This window comes from Chanodichthys erythropterus, chromosome 21, assembly GCF_024489055.1.
Source record: "Chanodichthys erythropterus isolate Z2021 chromosome 21, ASM2448905v1, whole genome shotgun sequence".
NCBI lineage: Eukaryota > Metazoa > Chordata > Actinopteri > Cypriniformes > Xenocyprididae > Chanodichthys > Chanodichthys erythropterus.
Window position 1 is genome coordinate 20,134,142 of NC_090241.1, and position 17,081 is coordinate 20,151,222.

At 36.1% G+C, this 17,081-nt stretch overlaps 1 protein-coding gene across 5 annotated transcripts in view; it reads left to right on the forward strand.

Moving 5' to 3' along the window:
- Positions 1-17,081, forward strand: part of shroom2a (shroom family member 2a) — a 49,102-nt gene that overhangs the window by 13,424 nt on the left and 18,597 nt on the right. For 4 of the 5 annotated variants that reach the window (XM_067373082.1, XM_067373078.1, XM_067373080.1 and 1 more), the window contains exon 2: positions 2,112-2,260. In XM_067373082.1, coding sequence (XP_067229183.1) covers positions 2,112-2,260 — 149 coding nt within the window. Of the gene's footprint in view, positions 1-2,111; positions 2,261-5,064; positions 5,189-17,081 lie in introns of those variants that run through there. The other variant, XM_067373081.1, reaches the window with a different exon arrangement.

Here is a 17,081-nt window from a genome sequence, read left to right on the forward strand (position 1 = left end):
CTGAGAAGAAAATATCTTTTCACGCATATGTACCACCATACACCATACCCTCATTCCCGATGATCCAGCAGTGTTTTCTATGCTTATGTTGGTCTGATACTTCTCTTGTGAACATTTCCATTGTTCTAAGTCATTTATTCACTCAGTATGTTGCGGAATGCCATAGGGGGCACCCAGTGGCGAGCTGTTTAACATTAACGTTTGAGGTTATTCTAAGTGCTTCTTATTTCGTCCTTCTTAAAGTTTTCCTTGTTTAATAAACTCTGAGGGGGGGCTCTCGAGTCCGGATGTCACAGAGTCCTGCTGCTGTTAAAATAATAAATGCAGGGAAGACTGCATACAACAAAGGAATGGCCACATTTGTGCATTCTTGACCGAGCACGTATAGTCACTAAGATGGTTTATTATAGGTCGATTGGCATTTGAATCTTGCCACAGCTGGTGATAAAGCTTGCATGTATTATCACTCAATGTTTGTTGTCCATTTAAGCTTAAAGCTGACCTTCTAAAACCTGCTGACCTGTTGCTAATGGCACCATGTAATGATAAAAGTGCATGCCTGTGTATGAATATTATCTCCCCAGAAAGGATCATGTTTGATGAGTAATAGACATACCTGCAAAGTAAATAATGAACAGTCGTGATCAACTTTGCGGTAAAGACTCAAATAGCAGATAACTGGCTTACTGGAAGATAGAGCAGCATTACATATCACGTCAGGAATTTACTTTACTTTAAACCAAACCCCCTATTTGGCTACATGTTCCCTGAAATCTTCTCTTTATGACAGAATATTTATGATTAACTTGCTTCTTGCTCGGCTGTGGAGGTAAAGTGCTGATGTGGAAAGCTTATGACTTGCCCCCTGTGCTGATTTAGAAAGGTGAACATGCCTTTCTCATTTGGTCATTTAAAACACCCACAGTAATGTATTTAGCACTGGAGTGCATGCAGTTGTTTAGAAAATGCTCTAAGACTTTGTTCACACTGCACATATATCGGATTTGTTTTTCAAATTGGATCTTTAGAATCAAGATCTGTTTGATCATACAATCAATATCCAGTATGGCACAATGGCAACAAAAATAGTTCCAAACAAAGCGGGAGCAGAACCGACCGTTGCTCACACAGAGCAACACACTGTGGTGTTTCATTACTGAATGAATCTGCCTTATTTGTTAACAAAGTGTGAATAATTCAATAACCCATTCATAAAAACACTTGAATCAAAATTGAATCAACGAATCAAATTGTAACTATATGAAAAGCTTCAGGAGCTGTCCATAACAGGCCTAAACCAGGCAATGTACAAGGCCAACACAAAAACACACTTAGCAAAATATTGTCTCATGATCCCAATCCCAAAAAATGATTTTTGTCGATATTACGCACACCTAAGAGGAAAAAAAGGAAAGGACCAAAACAAGTGTTGTTGTAATTATTGTGTTTTACATATTCTTGCATGTACTGTGTTTGAAACTGGTTGGGCCATTCATTATTCACTACACAGTGGGTACAATATAGTTTTTAGGGAAAAAAGTGAGCAAAAATGTGACGGACTACTGAACATTGGGTAGTAGTGTTGTCAAAAGTACAGATTTTGATACCAAGTCGATACTGAAATTTTAAAAATGTGATGCTTTCAGCACTGTTGAGTGGATTCTTAAACGCCTCTGATTGGCCATTGTGTTCACGCGCTCATCAGATATGTCTGTGATTGGCTACAATGATCAATGCACGAAAGCGTTTTAAAAGCGGAAGTGTTTGAAAGCAGGCGTCTATCAGTGGACTGGTAGAACAATTGTATGTGACCGTTAACACTGAAACTTAATCAGATTTTAAGTAACAAATGAATGTGACTTGGATTGGATGTGTAAAGATGAGATTTCAGTAAACTGATTTAAGTTTGAAATGCCAAGCGATCAGAACAAAGCATAATCTGACAGAGGCTAAAGTCATTTACAAAAGGTGAATGCTTGTCCAAATATTTTTTATTGTTCGTTTTCAGCTTCACAACAAAGAGAGTGCTCTTGGTATAGATCTTTTCATTTGTAGGTGATGTATGGCCATGAAACAGTTTTGATTGAGCCTGAGTGTATTGTCTGTCACAGGTGGAAGAGGGCAGCAAGGCCGCGAACGCAAGACTGCAGGCTGGAGATGAACTCATCAACATCAACGACATTTCTCTCTCTGGCTACAGACAAGAGGCCATCTGTCTAGTCAAGGGCTCCTACAAGACTCTCAGCCTGGTGGTGAAAAGGTAATTTATCCACAACCACACTATTATTTTTGGGCCCTGTTTTCACCTGATTATAAGATCTTGGGGGATCTGATCACAAGCGGTCAAGCTGTTTTCACCTAACATGCTTCACAAATACAAATTTCGAAGGGTCCCTGATTTTGTGACTTAGTTATATAATACATCCATAACTCACTACGTCAGTGTGTTATTGCACGTTGATAAACAAGCATGGAAAGTCAACAGACTGTTGCTTCCAAATATACTTCCAAATTTTAATCTCACTGCAGATGTGACTTTTTGAGCAGAATGCTCAGTTATTTTAGTAAAGCCCCTATTATCAACTTCTTAAAGTCATAGTTGCTAGGGTTTAGAAATTAGAATAATTTTTTTAGCTCAATGTTTGATTGGCAGATTGTCAGAAACAGATGTTAATACCAGGCATAAACTAGATCTTTGACATTTCCTCCTCAGTGGAAAGATATTATCTTTGGTTGTTGACTGTTCTTGTCTCATATAAAAGATACACAGAACAATTTGAGCAGGATTATTTGCATTCCCTTTAATATTGTATTGCTCTGTTAGGTAGAAACACCAGTGAATCAATGTACGTCACAGGTGGGTAGTGAGTGAGTGTAGCCATTGGGGATTGGTGTTGTTTGCATCACTAGTTCAGCTGATGCTGAGGGAGCCGTTAAATGCCTGACGGTCCAGTTCTGCCAGATTGCTTTTTGGCACTTTCAAGAAAACAGGAATAGAAAGCTAAAATAAAACAGAAAGTTTCAGCTATATACTGAAAGAACCATATACTGGGAGCATGGCTGTACCCACAATGTTTCTTATAAAGAGGTTGTGAAATAAGATCAGATCAAAGTAGGCAGGTTTTATGTTCACAGAAGCTGCTGAATGCTGATCATTAATTCCAGCGCGACACCTTGGTCATAAAGGGGCGAGATTAAACTCAACATTTAATATTTGTCAGCTGTTTTACAATAGATTTCGCTATTTTTTTTTTTTTTTTTTTTTTTGAAAATATAGGCTACGTGATTCATTGTAATTCGTAACTATCAATGTGACAAGTTAAGAAACATTAACAAAGCCATTCATCAGGCATAAGATTGAATGTGAATGTGATGAATGGGTCTGAGCAGTTGCGCACTCTGAAAAAAGCCCAACACGGATGAGGAGCATGGCAACGAAACAAGTGAAGGAGATGCACATTCACTCTCTGACAGTAGATGGCGCTTATGGAAGAGCAGAAATGCAGCCGTTACCTTAGTAGCCCTGTAAACAAAGCAGCTGCAGTACTTTCTGTTTCTGAACAGCATTTAAATATTTCAAACAGCCATTCAGATTTTTGTATTCGCTTTGGTGTTCATCACAGCACCAAATACTTGCAATACTTAACAAGCTACTTAAAGAATTAATAGGCTGTTTATTTTTAAACATTTCTTTACACTTTTTTTTACAGCAATACTTCTAAAGCATTTGTTAATCTTACACTGTGTCCTAATCAGACAAGTGATAAAAGGTTTTCCATGTTAATCTGAGTTTTTATCTTAACCAACCGCGACGGTGACAGGCGAATATTCTGTTTTCTATTTCTCCGCAACGTTGCGGCTGGAACAGCAACACAATTATGGCAATAATAATATTAGGTACTGTTTATGTGCTTTATTTAATGTTAAAAGCATCTAATCTGAGTTTGAATATCATTCTGTGTTCCTAGCTTTTTAACTGTAATGAAAACAACACTTGCTAATTCACCTCAGACCTTGAAAATAAATAAATGGGCACAAGAACGTTCAAACTGTCAACTCAATGCGAACAAACAAGTGTATTCTATGACAAAGATTGGTTCAGTCACTCCGTATATACTTTAAATAATGTTAAATTGTGTAATATTTATGAATTTACAGACTTTTAGTTCCCAACTAAAAAAAAAAACTTTATTCAATTGATTCTGTTCTGTTGGTGGACAATTCTTACCTATTTGATAAGACGTTTTTTACATTCTTGTGAAATTTTTTTAGAATAGATAGAATTGCTAATTGTTCAGTTTGTTAAAATATGATATTAGGAACAGTGCTAAGGGATTAAGTCCATGTCTTGATGTCAATGATCATCATAAGTTATTTTAGCTCCAGTAACGTGATTATTTTCCTAATTGAAATATAAAATTGTGAATTTTCTGTATTCAGCCAACCTTCATATTTCCACTGATGTAGTCAAAGTCTGACATTAAAGTAAGCAGCCACTATGTTTTCACTAACAACCCTCTCTGAAGTTTCTATCTGATGCAGTAGATTTGCATGCAGGCTGGAAGTGTTCTCAGCAAGTGGACATTGCGGGTAGAGAGCGTGTGTGTCGAATATGTGATGCAAATGAAGTGATTTGGTCCTGATTCACGTGGTCTGTTTGTTATCAGTTTTTTTTTCTTTTCTTTTTTTCTCTCCACAACTTCTGCTCTTTTCCAACACCAAACACAAAGGTGAGATTTTCTCACCTTGAAAGCAGTGTATGCAAATGCTTATAACAATGTGATCTCTCTGCTAGAAATGAAATAAATGGATGCAGGACAGTTTCAGGTTTGAATTTAAGTCGTCATTAAGCTATAAAGGCCTAATGTAATTTTTATATTATTATAAATGTCTCTGTAGAAAAATGTGTATTATGAAAGACAATATCTTTCACTGGCCCATTTTCATTGGCCCATTGCAGCTGAAGAGGAGCAAGCTGGTCAGTCCACTTCTTTGTGTGCCAAACACTGTTCTCTTTGTCTCAGCTTGGCATATCTGGGCAACACTAAGTATGTTTGGTCGCATTACAGGATAACTGCTAAACAAACAATGTCATCCAGGGAGGACAACTGCCTCTGTTTATCTATTGCACAGAGCCATTACTGCGGGTTAGCAGCGGCGTAGAAGGTGACTCGAAATCTACGTTAAGGTGACTTGAACGTCTATTGAAGATTCACTGTAGTTGACTTAATGCTTGGAAATTAGGCAGAGTTATCAATTTAAAGTTAAATTTAAATCAAAGCTGCGATTAAACGAGAACAATGACTTTGGCTTTGACCTCTTTTTTTTTTTTGAGTAATGTTTATTGTAGATGTTTGATGAAATGGAGGTTGTGTTTGGTGACATCTAAAGGATTGTATTGGTTTCATGTCTTCAACAGTGAAACAAATGTGGACGATTAGGCAATCAGGGATTAATGGTTGACATTGTTAAACAGACACGTAACTACTCAGTTTATTCAGTTAGACTGATGCATTCCAATAGAGTAATCATAAAAGAATTTAGGAACATTTCGTAATACTGCATTTGAATGTTTAAATCAAGAGAACCTAAACCCATATGTAGTTGTGATTTTGTTCTGCATATATTTTCCTGTATGTTCCGCTGGCTGTAGCAGATAATTTCAGTGGGCAACAAGACATGACTGAGTTAGAATTAGCAAACAGAGCAGATAACAATTCATTACTGGACTACAGTGGAAGGTGGGGCAGGCGTGGGCAGTCTGTGTTTTAAAAGAGGTGTGAATCTCTTTCGGAATGGCTTTAAATGTCTGTCATTTAAGGATGGCCTGATTGTTTAAGCTTCTGTACCATTCAAAAGTTTGGTTTCAAAAGTTTATTTATTTATTATTATTATGCTATATTACTATATTATACTTTTATATATTTAAATTATACTATATTATACTATTATATTATATTATATTATATTTTGAATACTTTTATTCAGCAAAGACACCTTAAATTTATCATAAGTGAAGTATAGAGTAAAGTAAAGACTTTTAAATTTTTACCAAAAAGTCCTATTTCAAATAAATGCTGATCTTTTGAACTTTCTATTTATCAAAGAATCATGGGGGGAAGTAGGCAGACAAAAATAAACAAGAAACAAAACACTGTAATAAGAAATGTTTCTTGAGCATATTAATCAGCATATTAGAATGATTTCATGTGACACTGGAGTAATGGCTGCTGAAAATGTAGCTTTGATATCACAGGAATAAATTACATGTTAAAATATATTAAAATAGACAATAGTTCTTTTTAAATTGTAATATTTCACAATAATACAGTTTTTCTGTATTTTTGTTCAGATAAATGCAGTTTTGGTTGGTGAGTATAAGAGACTTCTTTCAAACACTTTAAAAAAAAGTCATTCCAATGCCAAACTTTTGAATGGTAAAGTGTTTTATATAATTTTTGTGTGTGTGTGTTACGCCCAGTTAATTTGTTCATTAAATGCTCATTATATTTAGAACTTCATAATATATAAAAGAAATCAAATTTGAATCCTATATTTACAGAGGGTCTAAGACTTCTAAACCTCACTGTACATAGCATACATATTTATAGCCAACAAATAACATGCTGTTACATCACTCCACCCTCACCCTCATGTTGCTTTAAAAACCTGTTGTTGTGGGTGTAATTGTCATAATTCTTCGTAATTGTATGACAAATTTGTGTCATGTTTTGTCAGCCTAAGGCAGATCACTGGGTTGTGTGACCAAAACGACCCTGACCCTTGCAAACCGTTCGCCTAGATCTGTACCATTACTATAGAGCAGAGGGTGACATGTGGCTTTTAACACTGTACTTTTTGAAAGGGATCGCATGTCTGTGGAAGGCCTAAGCAAAACAGGTGTTTGACTGTGAAATGAGGAAATAGGAAGTTGTTGAGTTTGTGGGCGGTGACTGTTTTGCATATGCTGTCTCATTTGAAACTATGAGGTCATGGTATGACCTGGAATATATTGTTTAGTTTGGCATGACTAAGGCACTGGATAAACAGAGAAAGTAGCATTTACAGTGGAACAAGGCCATCTGTATGCTTTGATACTCAGTTCATGCGTATTAAGAAATTTGTTGCGATTTAAAATTAAAGGTGCCCTTAGTAGTTTTTATTAAAAAAAAAATAATAATAAAAAAATTTCAAATAAATGAACAGTACCTTTGAAAAATATTTAAAATTATGTACTCTCACATGAGGAGACTCATGTTATACAGTGAGCACATTTACATGCACACCAATACGCTGATAACAAAAATAAGCTTATTGAAATAATCCGTTGTCCCAGTTTACATGCAAACAAATAACCTATTTTGACTGTATCACTTCTGCACGAGATGAGAACACATTTCTTTCCCAAGTTCTTGGTTCAAGAAAGAGTTAAAGTTGATGTATTTCCTCCTCCACTAGAGTGAAATACTCACTCTGTCTTGCTGCACTGCACATGTAAATGCACTCAGTGTTATTTTAATATTATTTATATATACTATTAGGGCTGCACGATTAATCGCATGCGATTGTCATGCGTGTCTCATCAGTAAAGCCGGTTCTGTGATTAGCGGTAAATGTCCATCACCTGCTTTCAAATGGAGCGGCACTTAATATACAAAGCCGTAGTTCGCAGACAAGCTACGCAATAACGCGTTCATAATCGCAAATGAATCGCCTTCGATTATGAACAAGATATTGCGTAGCTTGTCCGCGAACTACGGCTCTGTATATTAAGTGCCGCTCCATTTGAAAGCAGGTGATGGACATTTACCGCTAATCACAGAACCGGCTTTACTGATGAGACACGCATGACAATCTCATGAGATTAATCGTGCAGCCCTATATACTATTGTAGTATTTATAAGTCGTTTGAATTAGCTTTTGTTTATATTTTCAGCTTTCATTTTAATTTTAGGTTAGGTTTTAGTAATTTTATGTGCTATTGCCATGTCATGTTTTAATAAGTAATATCTAAGTAATGTTTTATTTTTTATTTTAGTTTTAGTAATTTTAGTACTTAAAGGCACAGTATGCAACTTTTCGCCACTAGAGGTCGCCTATTCAAAACAAAGGGCATAGCTTGATGATGCTGAGATTGAGTGCGGAATCATGGGAGATGTCGTCTTCCCCTCACAGCTTTACTGTAGTATGAAGCAGAGCAGGGCCGAGTGCTGTGAGAGCTGAACGAGGCTGTTGGAGCGATTGCTAATGAGAGACAAGCGCGATACATGGCTTGGAACTTTTATTATGCCACAGTCGCCGCTTCCGCTTCTTCCGGTCAAGCATATGTGGGGTAACACAGCACGGTTTTATCATATTTGAGTGTGTTGAAAATGATGTTATAACGTTACTCGGTGGCTGCTATGAGACAGTTGTTGCACACTACAGTAAACTAGATCGATACTGGAATATCATTAATATAATCAAGAAAATAAGATTCAAACAATAAGACTAAACTTGTTGAGCTATATAACAATGATTAGATTTCTGTCTATAGATGTATCCAAAAAGTTGTTCCCTTGTCTAATAAAACATAATACATTAAAGAGTCATGGTTTCATGGTTTTTACAAAATAAAACTGAAAATTGAGGGTAACGTAGGTATGATGTCATTGATAGGTGACAAACGGACACGGTCCATGTGCTGGTTAAAATTGCTTATTTCTCTGGATTTAAACATTCTTGGAAACATTTGGGATGATGTAAGTACACAGGTCAGCAAATATACAGTGGGAACGGAAAGTATTCAGACCCCCTTACATTTCACTCTTTGTTATATTGCAGCCATTTGCTAAAATCATTTAAGTTCATTTTTTTCCTCATTAATGTACACACAGCACCCCATATTGACAGAAAAACCCAATTGTTGACAATTTTGCAGATTTATAAAAAAAGAAAAAAGAAAAACTGAAATATCACATGGTCCTTAGTATTCAGACCCTTTGCTCAGTATTTAGTAGAAGCACCCTTTTGATCTAATACAGCCATGAGTCTTTTTGGGAAAGATGCAAAGTTTTTCACACCTGGATTTGGGGATCCTCTGACATTCCTCCTTGCAGATCCTCTCCAGTTCTGTCAGGTTGGATGGTAAACGTTGGTGGACAGCCATTTTTTAGGTCTCTCCAGAGATGCTCAATTGGGTTTAGGGTCATTGTCTTGTTGGAAGGTAAACCTTTGGCCCAGTCTGAGATCCTGAGCACTCTGGAGAAGGTTTTCGTCCAGGATATCCCTGTACTTGGCCGCATTCCTCTTTCCCTTGACTGCAACCAGTCATCCTGTCCCTGCAGCTGAAAAACACCCCCACAGCATGATGCTGCCACCACCATGCTTCACTGTTGGGACTGTATTGGACAGGTGATGAGCAGTGCCTGGTTTTCTCCACACATACCGCTTAGAATTAAGGCCAAAAAGTTCTATCTTGGTCTCATTAGACCAGAAAATCTTATTTCTCACCATCTTGGCAAACTCTATGTTGCCTTTCATGTGTCTTGCACTGAGGAGAGGCTTCCGTCGGGCCACTCTGCCATAAAGCCCCGACTAGTGGAGGGCTGCAGTGATGGTTGACTTTCTACAATTTTCTCCCATCTCCAGACTGCATCTCTGGAGCTCAGCCACAGTGATCTTTGGGTTCTTCTTTACCTCTCTCACCAAGGCTCTTCTCCCCCGATAGCTCAGTTTGGCCGGACTCTAGGAAGGGTTCTGGTCGTCCCAGACGTCTTCCATTTAAGGATTATGGAGGTCACTGTGCTCTTAGGAACCTTAAGTGCAGCAGAAATTTTTTTGTAACCTTGGCCAGATCTGTGCCTTGCCACAATTCTGTCTCTGAGCTCTTCAGGCAGTTCCTTTGACCTCATGATTCTCATTTGCTCTGACATGCACTGTGAGCTGTAAGGTCTTATATAGACAGGTGTGTGGCTTTCCTAATCAAGTCCAATCAGTATAATCAAACACAGCTGGACTCAAATGAAGGTGTAGAACCATCTCAAGGATGATCAGAAGAAATTGACAGCACCTGAGTTCAATATATGAGTGTCACAGCAAAGGGTCTCAATTCTTGTGGACCATGTGATATTTCCGTTTTTCTTTTTTAATAAATCTCCAAAAATGTCAACAATTCTGTGTTTTTCTGTCAATATGGGGTGCTGTGTGTACATTGAGGAAAAAAATGAACAAATGATTTTAGCAAATGGCTGCAATATAACAAAGAGTGAAAAATTTAAGGGGGTCTAAATACTTTCCGTACCCACTGTATAACACTGTTTTGTTCTAGTGGTTTTTGGATATTTTAATTAAAAAAACTTACATATTGTGCCTTTAAACTTTTTTTCAGTAAGTTTTTTTTAAGCTTAGTTTTTCATCTATAATATTTATATTTTATTTCAGCTTTATTTCAATAATGAAACTGATTTTTAATAGTTAACACTGCTGTCATAGCAGTATCCTAATAAAAGTGGTTTTATTTTAAAACAAGCAGATGTATTCATGGGGCCACCATTTGAGATCACCTAACCAACCCAGTCCTACTGACTTTATCTTTGTTGCCACCTGTTAATGGACACTTTTGCTTGCGTAATAAATTAATCATGACTGACTATGAATATCTACAAAGCCATTTGTAACTGAAAACCTTTGTAATTGCCTGTGCGTGGTACAGTATTTACACCAATTTACTGAGTTCACCTTTAATTAATCATACTTTTGTTTTAATGTAACTTTTTATTCACACACAAAACAATGTAATACAGTAATACAGATGAACTACGTGAACCAGTTTTTACACATTGTTTTTGTGATAGTAATTCGCCATAGTAATAAAAGTAATAAATGTCACACAGTGATTAATTCGATGAAGTACTCTAACCTAACATGTTTATTAAACTCACAAAACTCATCCCATGACACACTAAATATTAACACTTATACATCATGCAACATTGAGTGTTTCTGTGGATGCCAGTGTGTCTAGATTCCCCACTGAGTATGTAATCTATCTACTGTGATATTGGGATTATGGTCAGTGTGATTAAAATGGGATTTGGAGTCTGTTGCTTCTGGATTAGATAATTCATCCACACTTGTCTGGTGCTACAGTAGGAGCTATATGATACTATAATACTGTTGTAATATTGAAGTGTGGAAATTGTAATGCAAGATCTGTCTTAAGTCAGCACCGTTTCTGAATTATTTGGGTTTTTCTAAAGTTTGATTTTGGTTTCAGAAATAAACACATTTCTGTATAAACACACAATCTGTTCTTTTGAAGGCTATTCTATCAGTGAGTCTGTACTGATGTCTTGAACAAGAGAAGCAAACTGGATTTAACCCATGCGGATGGTCCAGGTACACAATAACAAGAGGACAAATACATTTAAGTCTCTTTTGAGAAAATGGATACATCAGATGTTCTCAGTTGGCAGCTTTATTGAAAAGTACATGCCAGGCAGCAGTTTCATCTGCAGTAGTGAAGAAAAAATTCTGGATGCCAAGCTTTTGAGCTACATTTCAAAGAAAAAGACACATCTGGAACTGGTGAATAAGAAGAAGAGATTCAAAGGGGCAGAAGAACCTTTTTAACTATAAATTGTTTGAAAAGAGCATGGATTGTTTTGTTAAGAGCCCTACAATCCAATAACACAGAAGTGCTGCAGAAAACATGAGATGAAATTTAATTATGATATTTTAATAATCTGGCTGCTTATAATATCTGAAAATAATCTAGCACTTATTGAAATAGAAACTGTAGCCTTTGGAATAATTTTACCATTGTTATTGATCAATTTAATACAACCTTTACTGCAATCGCATAGTGATTCCAAACTTTTGAACACTAACGTACATTTTGATACATAAACACTAAGAGATCTGCTGCTTTGGGATTATTTTCCCATGGCAAGCATGAAAATTGTAGTTGTTTGATTTTGAATCCCTACTGTGACTTCACATACAATCCTTTAATTTTAACAGTGGCATACAGATGAGAAAAGGCAGTCATGTGATAGAGGCGTGTCTGGAGTAATCTTTAGAGGTACTCACTTGTGACTGATTCGGAGTAATTTTTTTGTTTTAGGAATGTCTGCCAACTGGCTTGTCATGACCTTGAATTCTCTTGTGAAACTATCAAAGAGAATGTGCATTGATGTGATTCAGATTCAGTAATTATTATAAATGATCTCTACACATGTTTATTCTGTTAAGTTTTGTTGATTGTTCATTTACTATTCTCAGAAACTTTGATTGAAAAAAGACCTCAGGAAAGCACGTTTAATTCTTTATAGTTTATTGATTAAAAACTAAAAAAAAAAAAATTCTTCGACTGTCATGTGATTGAGTGTGGTTGAATTGTTGACCCAAGAGACCTTTTGTAATAAACAGAACATCCAGAGGCCAGTCCTTCTTCTACAGCCAGCTCCTCACACAAAAAGACTACAGCCACCTAGTGGCTGAGTGCCATAACACAATAATACACAGGGGTGCCCAATCCTGGTCCTGGAGATGTACCTACCTGCAGAGTTCAGATCCAACCCTGATCAAACACACCTGTCTGTTTTATCAAGTGCTACTGACAATATTAATTAGCTTGTTCAGTTGTGTTTGATCAGGGTTGGAGCTAAACTTTGCAGGAAGGTAGATCTTTAGAAACAGGATTGGGCACCCCTGCAGCAATGAAGTGTGTTTGACAGCACAAAAGGGTTGTCTAGCAAAATGTTCAGGCTGTAAAATCATTTATAGATGTATAGAAAGATGCATAGAAAGAGAGATGTATAGATTGTATAGGAAAATCTGGACATTTTGCTAGATAATTTCTTTTGTTTTCTATGGGGAAAATAATAATTTAAAAAAAAAATGAAGTGAGTATTTGTGTGTGTGTGTGTATATACTGTTCAAAAGTTGTTGGGGTCAGTTTGATTTTTCTGTTAATTACTTTACACTTTTTTTGTATACATTAAAATACTTTTTTTCAGCAAGAACAAATGAAATTAAAGTGTGGGTAAAGGCATTTATGTTACAGAGATCTCAAATAAATGCTATTATTTTGAACTTTCTATTCATCAAAGAATCATGAAATGCATCACTGTTTCACAAAAATGTAAGCAGCACAACTGTTTTTACTGAATAATAATGAATAACAAATGATAATTAATGATAGTTAATAATAATAACAAATGTTTCTTGAGCACCAAAATCAGCATATCAGAATGATTTCTGAAGGTACATGTGACACTGAAGACTGGCTGCTTTCTCATCAAAATAATAATACATTTTAAAATATATTAAAATAGAAACCTGTTTACATTATAATAATATTTCACAGTATTACTGTTTTACTTTAATTTTTGATCAAATAAATGCAGCTGTGGTGAGCGACTTTCAAAAATATTAGAATACAAATAAAATAAAATGTTTATATAAATAAAAATAAAACCGTGCAGTGAGTCATCCTACATAATATATTTATGTATTTGGCTGGTGAACAAAACTGTCAGTGTTATACATAAGAATTATCGATAGAATAATCCTAGGAACATACCCCTCCCCCCATTCCTTGAAGAAAAAAAAAAAATATATATATATATATATAATATATCATTTTTTTTTTTTTCTCTCAATTTTTTGCAATAGGCCTGTCCATATTAATTGATGAAAACTGTCAGTATTAATTGATGATATTAATGATTTCCCAGGATGCAGCTGGAATGTGGGTTCCATTCTTCCATTGGGCTGCCTAAAATAGGACATTAACCTGTCCCTCTTTTAAGTGTTCAGCTATTAAATTGCATCTAAAGGACTAAGTATTTCAGCTACAGGATGTAGTTTAAATGTTAAAGTGATACATTATGTAATAGGCCCTTCTAGAATATGTATTCCAGTGTATTGCCATGACAAAAATTATGGTTGCACTGTGTCTTTGCCTCTGCCCGATAGAGTAAAATAGCTGTGTGGCAATAGTGATCAAAGCTGTGTCACTCTGGCTTCAGAATCCAATTATAACTAGTAAATCTCTCCTATGGCATTAACTGAAAGTGGATGACTTGAAGTTGATCACCACAGCAGGGGTGGAGCCAAGACATCTGTATATGATTTATAGAGGTGCCCAGTGATACACTATAACTACTTTCCTGTTTTCTTAATTTAAGAATGTAACATCTGGATTAGCATTACCTAAATGCCAAATTGGTTTTTAATTTGCAGTTTCACGTGTTGCTAATCGGTGATTCACCCTTTTCTAAAATGATTTGTGGAACGGTCCATTGGCAAGGTGAGTTGACACCCATGGGTTAGACACATTTCATTAGCATTAGAGGAAGAGCTGCTGTTATCACAAGTACTTTAAGGAAATATAATCAAACACTAATTACCACAGCAATGGGAACTGGTCTTTAAAGCGAAGCATATCATCACTGAATCAAACCAGATGCTGTAGTGGGCTCAGACCTTTTGATATACAGCTGTTATTGAGGTATGTAAAGTGTTGAAATATTGCCATACTTTTTTGTAGTTATCAATATCTTCATTTCATTATTTACTGAATGATGAAGTACAATATTTTCCTGTTTTATTGCACTTCAGTCAAGAATGAAACAAATACTTTTTTTCAGTGCTTTTATTTATTTATTCAAAAAAAGAAGCCTTGTATTTGTAGACATCAGGTCATATTTTAACTGCAGGTGGCTTGGCATTACAGGAAACGGCATCAAACAGTTGTTTTGACAAGCTCTTACAGTGCTATGGTGATGAGATCCCTCTGAATCTCTCTTCCTTTATTTTGGTTGCTATGACACCTGTTACATCACCAGCTGGTGAAAGTGAAAGGTACATGAGAAAGGTGGTGCTGAGGGATTTATCTGCCTGAACCTGGCTCAGTAGGGGAAACTGGGTATGGTTTAGTGTAACCACAAGTTAGTTTTGGTCCTAGTCTCATCACAAGTAGCTACATCTTTCAACTACAAATATGAATCATTGTAAAATTACTGATGAAAATTGTGATTTACTTATGAATTGTGATTCTTTCTTAAACAATTCTGGGTTGATCCATTCATAAAATTCATTATATATCTTTTTTTTTTTTTTTTTTTTTTTTGATGCATAATGGAATCAAAAATCGATCAAGTGCCACTTTTTTGAAATTTTCAAGTCCGATTATTAAAATGTGCCACTTTTTTTTTTTAATTTTTCAAGTCTGATTATTAAAATGTAAGAATATCAGGGCTAATTAAAATAATAGTCTAGATTCAAAATTTACAACTTCTTTTCACGGTGTTGTTTAATAGATGTAAGCAATTATTAGTTCTTATATGCAGGCACTAGATTGCTGGCATTATTGATGTTTCAGGTCTTTAATGAAGTCAAAATGTGTGATGTGCTCAAGACAAGTACTTTTTTTTTATTGTAAATTCAACATTCTACAATCAAACCAAAGTATAATAGGTAGGAATTATAAAAGCATAATTAAGAGGAAGTAAAGTAATTAACCTAAGAGACAAAAAAGAGCTTGTAATGTGCTTTGTATGTTTGAGAAGAAAGCAGGTAATTCTCTTATTTTTTCAAAAATTAGGTAAATTCTGGATATTTTCTTCTATGAATATAATGCTAGCTGTTTATTTAATCTCAGTAAAATATCACATCACCACAGGCTAGTCCCTGGACTTCAGTCTAGGTCTGTGATCAGATGTCGATCTACAGGTCATATTAAGTCTCTTGGAATGTAAAACTTTGCACAGAAGGATTCATTCTCCTGTGCTGACTGTTTGCAAGAATTGTTGGCATGGAGCAATGAATTTAGAGTCCTTTGCTCACCTTCTAAGTCTGATTACGGTGCACCTTTCTTACTACTTACACTGTTAGCTGAGGTAAGATCAAGGGCATCCTTAATCACATCAACATGCAGGTAACATGGCGTAAGCAAGCCATTAATTTCTTGTTCTGCCCTAATCATAACACACAGTATGTGTAAGTTTAAGGAATGCTTTATGCTGATAAATCTTAGTACTGTACACCCAAACAAAAGAGACGCAGCTGTGAACCCAGTGGGGGGCTAGATGGCTATTGGTTCTTTGGCTGGTATGACATGCAGCTCAGGAATGTGCCTGTCATTACAGGCACCTCACGGTTGGCCTCTCCTGCCCTGTATTAGCGGTCTGATTGAGATGCGTTCTAAAGAAGGCCTTTGTGCAGACACTCAGCAGCCAAACGAATAACTGACTCCCATGCAGCCAAATCTCTCTCGATGTCCTCTTTTGTTCAATGTTACATTTTAGAAGTGCAGTTTCCATTAGAGGGAACATAGACAGATGGATCAGATAAGATCTTGTTGGACTTAGCCCTTAACACCTCTCCTTAAACACTTATTCTTGTTTAGTTGAAAAACAAACAAATGACAAGATGGTTTCAGAATGGTTTCTCTCTCTGGAATAAGATCTTTTAAAGTTTACGAAACTTTTTGCCTGCCTTACCTTTTTGAGGCAGCGAGAAAAATGCAACCTTTATGGGAACGCTAATGCCTAGGAATGGACTTCTGTCTGGAATGCACGGATGAGAAGTCGTCTTACAATAGATCATTGTGAAAGATTTTGTAATGGCCCGCCCATCAGGCATAGGCCAAAACAATTTTTCTGTAATCTTCTTGCCTGTCACCAGACCACTTGTCTTGATGCCAAGAAAAGTTTTAATCAAGCTTGAAACTTTGTAGGTCAAGCTCTAATCACAGTCAAACTTCACTCTTGTGAGTGTGCAATTTGCAAAGCTAACAGGTTGATTTGAGATCTATAACCTTGCTTTAACCAGATATCCTTTGTCAGAGCTGGAGTGATCTACCATTCACATGATCACTTTCGGGGGTTGGGAGAGGTTATGGCTTGAGGTCAACGGTCATGGTGACGTCTAGTTCAGTCAGTGAGTGGGAATCATAAAACTCTGGTGTCTTGTAGTCTAGAGCCACTACTTGGTATTCAGTGCTAGACTGATCAGTTTATAGAAATAAATGCTTTTCTGATTTATTCATATTTCAATAAAACCATTTTTCTTTTAAAGTGTAATTCTGTTAT